Source organism: Capra hircus, chromosome 23, assembly GCF_001704415.2.
Source record: "Capra hircus breed San Clemente chromosome 23, ASM170441v1, whole genome shotgun sequence".
Classification (NCBI taxonomy): domain Eukaryota; kingdom Metazoa; phylum Chordata; class Mammalia; order Artiodactyla; family Bovidae; genus Capra; species Capra hircus.
In genome coordinates, this window is record NC_030830.1 from 20581659 (window position 1) to 20596108 (window position 14450).

General features: G+C 37.7%; 2 protein-coding genes across 2 annotated transcripts; both read right to left on the minus strand.

Annotated features, from left to right (window-relative positions):
* On the minus strand, positions 3808–4746 carry LOC102189855 (olfactory receptor 12D3-like). The gene has a single exon (XM_005701661.2). The coding sequence runs from the start codon at positions 4744–4746 to the stop codon at positions 3808–3810; it is 939 nt and encodes a 312-aa protein (XP_005701718.2).
* On the minus strand, positions 13284–14240 carry LOC102190122 (olfactory receptor 12D3-like). The gene has a single exon (XM_005701662.2). It carries the CDS (start codon positions 14238–14240, stop codon positions 13284–13286), a length of 957 nt encoding a protein of 318 aa, XP_005701719.2.

Here is a 14450-nt window from a genome sequence, read left to right on the forward strand (position 1 = left end):
CATTATAAATTTTCCATAATGTTATATCCTTATTGCTGGATATAGTTGAAAATTACTATGATTATTATTGCTTTTATTGTATTTAAAATGATGTTAAAAAAATGATGTTCAAGTGACCTTCATTATATAATTATGTAAATTTAAATAGCATGTAATTTCAGAAACTTAAGTTTTTAACAACTGTATTTTTATACTATTTGTCTCATTTGAGTCACATAACAACTTTTAAGATGGGTGTATATGATGTAGGCAAAATTCCAAGATAAATCCTAACAAACCTAACCTGTGTATAATCTCCTCCCTTTGAGTACAGGTAGAATAGATGAACATAAGGTGATATTGGACTTCCCTGGTGGCTCAGACGGTAAAGCGTCTGCCTACAATGCGGGAGACCTAGGTTCGATCCCTGGGTCAGGAAGATCTCCTGGAGAAGGCAATGGCACCCTACTCGAGTACTCTTGCCTGGAAAATCCCATGGACAGAGGAGCCTGGTAGGCTACAGACCATGGGGTCACAAAGAGTCGGACACGACTGAGCGACTTCACTTCACAAGGTGACATTACTTCCATAATTATATTATATGGCAAAATATATACATATATTGCAGATGTAATGATATCCTCAAGTTAATTAGCATTAAAATAGGGAGATTTTTCAGGTGGGTCTGACATAATCATGTGAGCCCTTTAAATCTGAGTTGAAAAGGTCAGAGTTAAAGTAGAAGAGGAATTTAAGTGTGAGACGTTCTCCACTCTTGCTTAAACATGATTAGAAGTGTCGGCAGCCTATAAAAATCAGCAGTAGCTTCAACTGACATTCAACGAGGAAGTGAAGATCTCTTTCTACAACTGTAAGGAATTTGGCCAACAACCTGAATGAGCTTGGATTCCAGAAAGGAATGCGGCCCAGCCAACAGCTTGATTTCAGCCGTTTGATAAACTTAGCAGAAAACCCAGACATACCACACCTAGAATTCTAACCTACGGAACTGACAACTAAGCTAATAAATGATTGTCATTTTAATAGAAATGACAATAGAAAATAGTACAGTGAAATTATTTCTATATGAGAATTTTACAAATAATAAATAATGCAGAAGGGTCACATAAAATTTCATCTTCTCACAGTACACTATTTCTCACTATTCCACATCTATTTCCTTATATCTAAAGTATCAAAATACATTTGTTTGACAATATAAATCTTTATTCCCACATAGAAGTGATGGTTATGTCCTCTCCAACTCCCTGTTATTTTCTATCTGAGAAATTTTGGGCAAGTTCATTGTGATAAAAATAATAGAGAAATAGAGGCAATTATTCAACAGAGTAAAATCTTAAAAGATAGCATAATATTTAAGTTTTGCTTTTTATCTTCTTCTATAAAATATCATCATAGCCACTGTAATCAATTGACAATATTAGACATTTCACATTTTTATTCTAGTCATTATGAATATATTTTTCTGTCCCACAAATTTCAGCCAGTTTTCTTGGTGAAGAGATTCACAGAAATTCAGCCATGAAGATTATTCTAGATATCATCTAAATCTACAAGTAAAACATCCAATGTTAATATGGTTAGATTAAGTCAGTGTTCCCTTTTTATCTTCAAAAAATTTTCCTAAAAGAAATGATAGAAGAATAAATCCAAACTTTATTTTTTAAAAATTAAGAAAAGTCTGAATCCCAGAACAATAAAATAGAAATAAATGCTTAGAAAACAATGGAGATAAAACAAGGGGGTAGATGATGTTAAGAAAGGAAGCCCACTGGTGCAAAGCTAAGAAAAAGCTGCTGAATTTCCCTTTGTTAAGTAAGTTGCATAAACTAAGCTATTAATCAGTCAGCAGTAGGAATTTTTCTTGACCTGATTTGGTTTATAGGAGTAGTCAGCATGGACTCAAAGAATCAAAGAAGTAAGCCACATTTGACAGAATTATTTCAGGAAGGAAGTGATGATGTAGCGAAAAACTCTGTGTATTTGAAGGAAATAGTCTGTTATTAAAGCTGTGAGGAGAACAGATCTACAACCGTGAATCTCAGTTGGTTTACAAAGAAAGAAATCACCGCACTTCAAAAACCAGATCCAAAAAGCTTCAGCTAAATTTACACTTTTGCCAACAGTTTTACACAAACTGTCAAGAGGAGAACTGAAAGTCAGTCAACATATTAAAAGTCCTTCTGAAGGAGTCAGAGAGCTAACCAGGCAGTGAGGGTTTGTAGGACTAAGATCTAGAACAGGAGGGCAGTACAGAAAGGAGGGTCTAGCATTTTTTTAACCATTTTTCTCCTTGAGGTACAAGCATACCTTAATTTTTTGTATTTCAGTTTATTGCAGTCCACAGATACTGTGCCTTTTTTTTTTACAAATTGAAGATCTGTGGCAGCCCAGCATTGAGTGAGCCTGTCAGCACAGTTTTCCAAACAGCATTTGCCCACTTTGAATCTCCTGTCACATTTTGGTAATTCTCACAATATTTCAAATTTTCCAGTGTTATATTCATTATGGTTATTTGCGATCAGTGATCTTTGATGCTATTACTACAGCTCACTGAAGGTTCAGATGATGGCGAGGAAAAGTGTTTTTAATGAAGGTACATACTTTGTTTTTAGACATAATTCTATTGTACATTTAATAGATTACACACTATGGTATCAACTGAATATTCACTGGGAAAAAAAGTATTCATGTGACTTGCTTTATTGCCACATCTGCTTTAGGGCTGGAAATAAACCCGCAGCATCTCTGAGGTATGCCTGTACTGGCATATTCTGAAAATAAGTCATAAGAAAATATCTGAGAAGATTTCATTTATCCTAACATTAATGATTATTTCTACATCACTAATATCTTGTGGTGGAGAAGGCAATGGCATCCCACTCCAGTACTCTTGCCTGGAAAATCCCATGGATGGAGGAGCCTGGTGGGCTGAAGTCCATGGGGAAGCTAAGGGTTGGACACGACTGAGCGACTTCACTTGCACTTTTCACTTTCATATTGGAGAAGGAAATGGCAACCCACTCCAGTGTTCTTGCCTGGAGAATCCCAGGGACAGGGGAGCCTGGTGGGCTGCCGTCTATGGAGTCACACAGAGTCAGACACGACTGAAGTGACTTAGCAGCAGCAGCAGCAGTATCTTGTGGACCACTACTCTTAGACTGTTATAACTTTCTGGTACTTTTATCAAAGATCAAATATAATACGGTTTCTCTTTTAGACAAATGTTCTCTATTCATCCTAGATTTTACCTCGAATTAACATTTAGAATGTCTTTTTCACCTGCCATTTCCTGCCATACTTGTATGTTTATATTCTTACCGGATTCGTTTTAGTTATGTATAAGTTCCATAATGGTGAAACTGTTTTTTTTTTAATTATTGCTCTTATTACCAGAAAAATCGAATTAAACCATGCCCAGAGAGAATAAATTGTCACAAATGAAGTTGTCTTCGAAAGTAAAGCCTGAATACTAAACTCATGATTATTTTTTAAATATATTGTTCTATGCATAAAGAGGATTAGTTAGTAGGAAGGAAAACTCAAAACAATTTTATTATGTAAAAAGCAAATAAAAACTTTTATCATACCCTTGCTCTATTCATAGCCTAATTCTACACTATAGATATTTCTTGGTGTTAACATAATTAAATAAAAATTAATGATCATCCTTGATGCTTCTCATCTCCCTACAATTTCTAAAATGAAAATAGAATTCAAGAAATGTATCAGATTTATTAGATATGAGAAAATGAATGTCATAAAAAGCACAGTTTTTATTTATTCCTGTGTGGCCAATGATTTTCTTTAGACAGACAGCTTCAGTTTCCTCCCAAAGACTCTCTTCAAGGCCAACTTCACTTCCTTATTCCTAAGGGTGTATATCAATGGATTCACCAGTGAAGTGACAGTGGTGTGTATGACAGCCACATACTGTCCCTGTGATACAGATGTGGCAGAGGCAGGGGGGATGTAGGTGAGCCCCACAGTTCCATAAAACAGAGATACCACCATGAAATGGGAGGCACATGTGGACAGAGCCTTGTGGAGCCCACGGCAGGTCCGGTTCTTGAACAGAAGGAAGCTGATAATATACAAGTAGGAGAGGAAAGTGAGAAAGCACGCTGCCATAGATAAGCTGCCAGTGACAATAAAAATGAGCCACTGATTGAGCCGAATGTCACCACAAGCCAACTCTAAGAGGGGCTTCACATCGCAGAAGAAGTAGTTGAGTTTCAGAGAGTGGCAAAAGTTCAGACGTGCAGTCATGACAGAATGCATCAGAGCATAAAAGAAGCTGGTGATCCAGGCCACAGTTGCCAGGAGAATACATGCCTTGAAGTTCATGATAACAGTGTAGCGAAGTGGATAACAGATGGCCACAAAGTGGTCAAAACCCATCATGGCCAGCAAGATGGACTCAGTGCAGCCCAGAAAGTGGAAGAAGTGTAGCTGAGTGATGCAGCCCAGAAAAGATACAGCCTTGTGAGCAGAGAGGAGGTTTGCCATTAGTATGGGCAGTGTCACTGAAGAATAGCAGATATCCAGACAAGAAAGATTTCCCAGGAAAAAATACATAGGGGAGTAGAGTCTTGGATCCGAGATGACAACCACTAATATGGATCCGTTTCCAAACAGATCGATCATGTATATAATCAGGAGGGTCATAAGGAGAACAGGCTGCAGCTCCTGAGTGGAGGTCAGTTCCAGCAGGAGAAACTCATTCACTGTGGTAACGTTCTCCATCACTCTGAGAAGGAGTGATAACAGTGGCATTAGTAAAGCTGCTCTAGTAGACTGTATGGGTTAAATGAAGCAAGTTCATCATCTGAAAGTATATAGGGATGATCCATGGTGAGTAAATGGAGAAGGAAATGGCAATCCACTCCAGTACGGTTGCCTGGAAAATCCCATGGACAAAGGAGCCTGGTACACTACAGTCTATGGGGTCGCAAAGAGTCGGTAATGATTAGAAATGCTGAATTAAATTCACTTGCAAGATAATTAAGGGCCGAAATTTGTGATAAATTCTGAGTCAGTGTGATATATGTGATACACAGAACAAAGAAGTGTATTTAGGATGCTGAATTAAACCTATAAAGCAACTCATAAAGAATAAAAGCAGATATTTAGTGAATACAGTAAGAGAACAGGACTCAGTTTTAGCCTCATTGTAGCATTAAAATTAGTGTATCTAAAGAGTCTTGTCAGATGTATTTGTAAAAATTTAAATATTTTTAAATGGACATAATAGACATGCTTCTCATTTCTGGTACAAGTAGAAACTTAGCAATAGTCTTAAATATCCGCTTAAAAAAATAAGAGTAGGTTCTCCACAATCTAAACCTTCATGAAACTAGAAGAAAAAAAATGTAAACCCCAAAACTTCAAATCATGTGTAGGCAGAGGGAATACAAATCAGCAGATTTGGTGTCAGCATTACAAGAGGGCATCACAGCAGCAGGGTTATTTATGCAGGAAAATCCCAAAGTACTAAGAAGTTTTAGTAGCAAAAGAATATTGAAAACAGCAGAAAATTATCAGTCCCAGAAAGAGAGTGCCTCACATTGAGAGTGAATTTCTCCAGAATACCAGAAAACCAAGCAAGTCAGTGTGCACATAATGATGAAGAGAAAACTGTTACCACAAAGACAGTAAAAATGTTGCAGCTGAAGAGGGGGCCAGTGAGCCAAGAATCTGGGGAAAATATCCTATCCCCAATGCCGTATAAACCTCCTGATAACTCGCCCCCCAAATCCAACTTGTTCATATATAAACAATAAATAAACCTCTGTATCCACATGAAAGTATGATAAGAAACAAACAGAAAAATAGGAAATCATGATTTCTCAACAGAATTACATCACCTGAAAGAAATATTTGTAGTGAAACAGAAAAATGGCAGCCCAGCACTCCTAAGTGAAGCCACTAAAACTATAACATACGTTTTAGTGAGGATAAAATATACAAATATTCAAAACAGAAATTCAAATTAAAATTCAATGCTATACTATTTTGACAAAGATTAAAATGTTTGCAACATTTATTTTCTTGAAGGTGGTGAAATACACACAGATGGGGATGTCAATTGATTTAATCTCTAACAGACATTTTAGTAATAATGGATGTGAGAGTTGGACCATAAAGAATGCTGAGCACCAAAGAACTGCTGCTTTTGAATTATAGTGCTGGAGATGACTCTTGATAGTCCCTTGGACAGCAAGATCCTAAAGAAAATCAACGCTGGATTTCGTTGAAAGGACTGATGCTAAAGCTGAAGCTCCAGTACTTTAGCCATCTGATGCGAAGAGCCAACTCAATGGAAAAGACCCTGATGCTGGGGAAGATTGAAAGCAAAAGGAGAAGCAGTTGACAGAGGATGAAATTGTTAGACAGCATGGCCAACTCGTTAGACATGAATTTGAGCAAACTCCAGGAGATAGTGAAGGACAGAAACCCCGTGTGCTGCAGTACATGGGGTCACAAAGAGTTAGACACAACTTAGCGACAAAGCATGGAGGAGCCTGGTAGGCTGCAGTCCAGGGGGTCGCTAAGAGTCAGACACGACTGAGCAACTTCACTTTCGCTTTTCACTTTCATGCATTGGAGAAGGAAATGGCAACTCACTCCAGTATTCTTGCTGGAGAATCCCAGGAACGGGGGAGCCTGGTGGGCTGCCGTCTATGGGGTCGCACAGAGTCGGACACGACTCAGCAGCAGCAGCAGCAGCAACTAAACAACAAAATTACACGAAACATCACTCCCTAACCATTTTCGATACCCCTACTATCTGCATTTTAGAGGTTATCACTTTTATTGTATCTGTATGTTGGAGGTGCCATAAAATGACCTGTTCATTTATTCCCAAATTCACGTTCAGTGAACCACATTAACAGCTTGCAGTTGATCATGGTGGAAGTATTTATGCCAAGGAATTGGTAAATTCTACAAATTTAAGCGTGGTTTATGGTTTTTTGATTGTCTAGGCTTAAGAAAGTGGTGGAAATGATGCAGATTAAACTTAAAAGTGTGCCATATTTGTAGCTATTATGTTGTGAATAACACAAAAATGGAGGAACATTTCTTCTGGTATTCAAAAAGTTTTGTACTTCAGGAAAACTAATATCACTGACCAATGAGAGAAATCCAGGCATATAACTTCCCTGATTCACTTTTGTCTTACTTATTAACATAAACATATCAAACCCTAATGGAATTCATCAATGATGCAAGAGATTTCTTTGCTGAATTGACATTCACAGAATGCTAATATTGATTTTTGCTCTATACTTGCTGAAATTCAATTATATTTGAAATTCACACCATAGCTGAAATTTAACTTCTATTTGATCAAGTTACAATGTATTCAAGGATTTATTTACAACTGTCAAGTCCATTCACCCTCACATACTCCTTGATAATCATTTCAAACCTCCAGCCAACCTTCTTCTCCATATTGACTGTCCAATGCTGACCTTGCTTCCTTGTCTATGAGAAATTTGAAACAATTGAAAAGAACTTTCAGACTCACTATCATTTGTGTCTATATTATTAGAAAGTGATTGTACATTATTTTTAATTTATTTTTACTTGAGGATAATTGCTTTATAATGGTGTGTTGCTGCTCCTGCTGTTAAATCGCTTCAATCATGTCCGACTCTGTGTGACCCCATAGACGGCAGCCTACCAGGGTCCTCCATCCATGGATTTTCCAGGCAAGAGTACTGGAGTGGGATGCCATTGCCTTCTCCAATAATGGTATGTTAGTTTCTGTCATATAACAATGTGAATCACACAGATATCCTCTTCCTCATGAGCCTTTCTCCCTGTCCAATCTGTGCTTTTTTAAAGCCAAAGCTCTTGCTTGTGCTTTCAATGATACCCATTTGCTTAATCAGGTGCACACTCCCACAATGCCATTCTCTCTTCCATAATTATTTTTCCTTTTTCTAATGTAACATTCTCTTCAGCAAAGGAACAGGCTATTATTTCTTCTATCATAAGAAAAATTTTAAAGTCTTCGCTTCTCTCTGTTTTTCTTCACTGTCCATTTTCTCTGATCTTTACATCAAAGTTTCTCACAAACAATGTTTAAATTGGTCTCCACTCTTATTCTTTCCTGTCTCTCTTCAACCTACTTCATTAGACCTTTACTTCAATATTCCCCTGAACTCTAGTTGTTGGATCAATTATGAAACACATATGCACAGAATCTTCCACTTATTTTCACTTCTCTAGCTATCAAGTGAGTCCATGTCATGTCTCAGTTATCATTATTAGCAGTTGTAGTATTATTATTAATAGCTTCTTGCTTCTAACCTTACCTGTAAATCACCTCCCATCATCATGCTTTTTCTTATAACCCTCTTGCCACACTTCAGCTCAGATTGTAAATTCAAACTTAGTTATTCATTGCCGCACCACACAGCTTGTGTGATCTTAGTCCCCCAACCAGAGATGGAACCTGGACACTTGGCATGAAAGTGTGGAGTCCTAACAACTGGACCACCAGGAAATTCTCCATAAACTCAAATTCTAAGAAAGACTACAAGCTCTGTAATGTCTTTTTCTTTTTACTCTTCCAGCCTAATTTCCTCCCTTTCTCCCCTGAGTTCAATCAGTCAGTCACACTGGCCTCTTTGCTCTTCCGCTTTGCTCTTCCCTACAATTAGCTGTCTGACAAAAGCCCTAACTTCATTTTAACCTTACCTCAAATGGTATTTATTCAATGAGACCCACTCTGATCATCCTATTGGGGCCCTCATACACTCCATACCCACTTCACTCTCCTTTCATTTCCCCATGACACATAACACCTTCTGAAATCCCATATCATTTATTTATTTATTCTCTTTATTGTGTATTACCTGCTCCCCCAGTTGGATATAATCTTTACAAAGTCAGTGTATCGTCTCTTAATGATGCCTTCTGAACATCTATAACATTACCTGGAACACAGGTATTTGTTCGTTGTTCATTATTTGTTCATTGTTAAATCAATCTTTTTAGTCTTCTTTCATGAGGAATTAACTTAGCTGATTTCCCTTTGCAGAAAACTCATAGGAAGTCTCTTCGTTCTTTCAAGACAACTTATTTTTGCCCCACTTACCCAGTTTGGTTTAATTTGATTTGCTGTGGTATAGGTTCAACCAGGAGTTGTCATGAAGAAAAATGTTAACCTTATAAAGAAATAATAGCCTCTCCCTCATATTATTATGTGAACAGGAGTGAAATTTTCTCCTGTAGTGTTACCATCTGTGCCCACTTAAGTTTGGAACCACTGGAAATGTGGCTGGAATCTGCTATTCTCGTCCAACTCACATACCCAACACCAGGAACCCTCTTCTTTATAAACCCTCCTGTTTATATGATTTCTTTAAAAAAAAAAAAAAAAGCACACATAAGCATACTGAGAATCTAATTACTTTTCCCCAAATAGCAATGATGAAGACTTTGGGGACTTTAGGTATCTTACTAGTAATTAAGGTATATTGTAAAATTTTCTATAGGGGCAAAATAAGAAAAATACCATTATCATCATTTTCCACAAAAATAGTACTACCATTATAATTTTCCATAATATTAAATCCTTATAACTGGATAATGTTGAAATTTTTTATTATTGCTGTTGTTTTTATTGTTGTACTTAAATGATGTTAATGTGAACTTCATTACATAACTACATAAATTTAAATAACATACAATTAGCAAAATAAGAGAAGCAATTGTTCAAAAAAGCCTGAAATCTTAAAAAGAGCATAATATCTAAAAGTTTTACTTTTAAAATTTTATTTATTTATTTATTTAGTCTGCTCTGGGTCTTCACTGCTGCTCGAGATTTTCTCTAGTTGCAGTGAGTGGGGCCCGCTCTCTAGTTACGGTGCATGGGCTTCTCATTGCAGTGGCTCCTCTTGTTGTGAAGCACTAGCTCTAACACACTTGAGCTTCACTAGTTTCAGCACTTGCACTCAGTAGTTGTGGTTCTTGGGCTCTAGAACAGAGGCTCAGTAGTTGTGTGCCTGGGATTACTTGCTCTGAGTATTTGGATTTTCCTGGATTGGGGATTAAATCTGTGTCTCCTGCAATGGCAAGCAGATTCTTTTACTCTGAGCCACCAGGGAAGACCTTAAAAGTTTTGCTTTTTATCGCTTTCTGTAAAATGTCATCATAATGTAATCAATTAACAATAATATAAAGTGATTCACTTTTTTCTAATCATTCTGCATTTATTTTGCTACCACACAAATTTCAGCCAGCTTTCTTGGTGAAGAGATTCACAGAAATTCAGCCATGAAAATTATTATATAAATCATTTAAATCTACAAATAAAACATCCAGTTCTAATATAGCTATTATTAAGTCAGTGTTAATAACAGTGTTAATAATACTGTTGGATTAATCAGTGTTCCTCTCTTATCTTCTAAAAACTTTCCTGAAAGAAGTAAGGAGAGAAAGAAGCATAAATCCAAACTTTATTTCAAAACTAATATTAGAAAAAAATCTGAATCCCAAAACAATAAAATAGAAATCAATATTCAGAAAACAATGGAGGCAAGAGAAGGGAGTAGGAAGATGTTAAGAAAGGAAGTCCATTTCTGCAGTTAAGAAAAAGCTGCCAAATTTCTCTTTTTAAAGTAAGTAGCACAGGTTAAGATATGAACCAGACAGCAGCAGGAAATTTTCTTGACCTTATTTGGTTCCTAGAGCAGAGCAGTCAGTGTGGACTAAAAGAAGTAAGCTGAATTAGACAGAAGTTATTTCCGGTTGGGGACAGCGATGTAGAGAATAATTCTGCATATTTGAAGGAAATAGTCTGTTACTAAAGCTGTGAGAACAGATCTAGAGCTGCACATCTCAGCTGTTTTACAAAGGGAGAAATCTCCTCACTTCTAAAGTGGGATCAAAAATGCTAGAGCCCAGTTTCGATGCATGAGACAGGGCACTCAGGGCCAGTGCGCTGAGATGACCCTGAGGGATGGGATGGGGAGGGAGGTAGGACAGGGGTTCAGGATGGGGGACACATGAACACTCATGGCTGATTCATGTCAATGCATGGCAAAAGCTACTACAATATTGTAAAGTAATTTGCATCCAATTAAAATAAATTAATCAATTTTTAAAAATGCTACAGCTAAACTTATGCTTTCGGCAACAGTAGGTTGCGCTATTTTATATAAACCTCAGGTTGGAAACGAAAGGTTGGTCAATGTATTAAAAATCCTTCTGAAGGAGCCAGAGAGCTAACAAGGCATTGAGGATTTTCAGGACCAAGATCCAGAAGAAAAAGGCAGTATAGGAAAGAGAGTCCAGCATTTTTCACCATTTTTCTACTTGAGATACCTACATACTTTGATTTATTGTTTTATTTTATTGCACTCCATGGATGCTGTGTTTTTTGTTGTTGTTACAAAATTGTAATGTTGTTACAACCTTGAAAGGTCTGTGACAACCTGGCACAAGGTCTAACTAAGCAAGCCTGTCAGCTCCATTTTCCCAACAGCATTTGAATCACCTGTCATATATTCGTAATTCTCACAGTATTTCAAAATTTTCCAGTACTTTATATTTGTTATGGTGACCTGTGATCAGTGATCTTTGTTGCTATTACTACAGCTCACTGAAGAGTTCAGATGATAGTTAGCATTTTTTTAGCAATAAAGTATTTTTAATTAAGGTACATGCATTTTTTTAGACATAATACTATTGTACACTTAATAGATTACAGTAGAGTGTACATATAATGTTTACACGCACTGGGAACCAAGTATTCATGTAACTTGCTTTATTGTCATATCATCTTTATGGTGGTGGTCTGGAAACCCACAATATCTCTGAGGTCTGCCTGTATTGGCATGTTCTGAAAAGAAATCAAAAGAAAATACTTGAGAATTTTTCCTTTATCTTAACATTAATGATTATTTTTATACCACTAAGATCTTGTGGACCACCACACTTAAACTGTTATACCTTTGTGGCAATTTTGTGTGTGTGTGCCCTGCTAAGTCATTTCAGTTGTGTCCCACTCTTTGTAAACCTATGGACTGTAGCTCACCAGGCTCCTCTGCCCATGGAACTCTCCAGGCAAGAATACTGGAGTAGGTAGCCATTCCCTTCTCCAGCGGATCTTCCTAACCCAGGGATCAGATCCGGGTCTCGTGCATTGCAGGCAGATTGCTTACTGTCTGAGCTATCAGGGAAGCCTGATTAATAGGAAGGAGAACTCAATTCAAAACATTATTATGGTGAGAAAAACAAATCAAAACCTTAATCACACCCTTCTCTGTTCATAGCCTGATTTTTCTACACTATCGACATATCTTGGTGTTAACATAAGTACATAAAAATTAATGATCATCCTCGATGCCTCTCACCTTCCTACCACACAGCTATCAGTAAATAATGAAAGTTGAGTGTTCAAACTACATCCAGAATCTAACTGCTTCTCCTATCCCCACCATTATTACCCTTGTCTAGGCTCCCATCAATTCTCATCCAAAAGATTATAAGGAAATCCGTTTCATCCTTGCTCCCCTACTCTCTGTTCTCAATACAGTAACATTGTGATTCCTTCACCACAGAAGTCAAGTCAGTTCTTCCCTCAAATGCCCCCTATCATACTAATTACTCAGAGTAAGTACTGAAAGCATTCAGCCAAACAACAGAATGCCCATGACATGACTATCACCAACTTTCTGCCTTTATTGCCTGCCGCCCACTTCATGACTCACTGAGCTCCAGGCACATGGGACGTCTTACTGGAACAACACTCTAGACCAATACTCTTTCATTCTCTGTCATTTCTACATAAAAGTATGTAGAAATACTTTCACATACTTGCATGACTCACTTCCCTACTTCCTCTGGCATTCTGCTGAAATGTCATTTCTTGAAGAAGATTTCATAGACCCAATCTTACAGAAGAGTGCCCACTGGCACATGCTTATTCTTGCTTATTCTGTGTTTTATCTTCTGAAAAACATATGCGTTAACTTGTTCATCTTATCTTTACAAACCTTTTCAAATGAAAAAGATCCAGGTCCTCATGTCAGGTACTCATGGATCTTTTCCAAGGTAGTATCCTCTGCAAATTGAACACTGCTTGCTGAAAAATATATTTCAAGTGAATGAATGACTAATGAAGAGTAATTGGAATCATATATGTGAAGAACACAGTTACTAATGGAACAAATTTCTGATACGAAAAGACAATTCAAGAAATGTATCAAAAGTATTAAAATGAGAAATAAATGTCATAAACATAAAATGGAGTTTTGATTTTTTTTCTAGTGCTGCCAATGATTTTCATTAGGCAGCTTCAGTTTCCTCCCAAACACCCTGCTCAGAGCCAACTTCACTTCCTTATTCCTAAGGGTGTATATCAAAGGATTCAGCAGTGAAGTGACAGTGGTGTGTATGACAGCCACATACCGCTCCTGTATTACAGAGGTGGCAGAGGTTGGGGAGATGTAGGTGAGCCCCACAGTGCCATAAAACAGAGATACCACCATGAAATGGGAGGCACATGTGGACAGAGCCTTGTGGAGCCCACGGCAGGTCCGGTTCTTGAACAGAAGGAAGCTGATAATATACAAGTAGGAGAGGAAAGTGAGAAAGCACGCTGCCATAGCTAAGCTGCCAGTGACAATAAAAATGAGCCACTGATTGAGCCGAATGTCACCACAAGCCAACTCTAAGAGGGGCTTCACATCACAAAAGAAGTGATTGAGTTTCAGAGAGTGGCAAAAGTTCAGACGTGCAGTCATGACAGAATGCATCAGAGCATAGAAGAAGCTGGTGATCCAGGCCACAGTTGCCAGGAGAATACACGCCTTGAGGTTCATGATAACAGTGTAGCGAAGTGGATAACAGATGGCCACAAAGCGGTCAAAACCCATCATGGCCAGCAAGATGGACTCAGTGCAGCCCAGAAAGTGGAAGAAGTGTAGCTGAGTGATGCAGCCCAGGAAAGATACGGCCTTGTGAGCAGAGAGGAGGTTTGCCATTAGTATGGGCAGTGTCACTGAAGAATAGCAGATATCCAGACAAGAAAGATTTCCCAGGAAAAAATACATAGGGGAGTAGAGTCTTGGCTCCAAGATGACAACCACTAATACAGACCCGTTTCCAAACAGATCGATCATGTATATAATCAGGAGGGTCATAAGGAGAATAGGCTGCAGCTCCTGAGTGGAGGTCAGTTCCAGCAGGAGAAACTCATTCACTGTGGTAACGTTCTCCATCACTCTGAGGAGTGATAACAGTGGCATTAGTGAAGCTGCTCTAGTAGACTGTATGGGTTAAATGAAGCAAGTTCATCATCTGAAAGTATGTAAGGATGAGTAAAATGGTTAGAAATGCTAGAATTAAATTCACTTGCAACATAATTAAGGACAGAAATATATGGTAAATTCTGAGTCAGTGTGATATGTGTGATACATAGAACTAAGAAG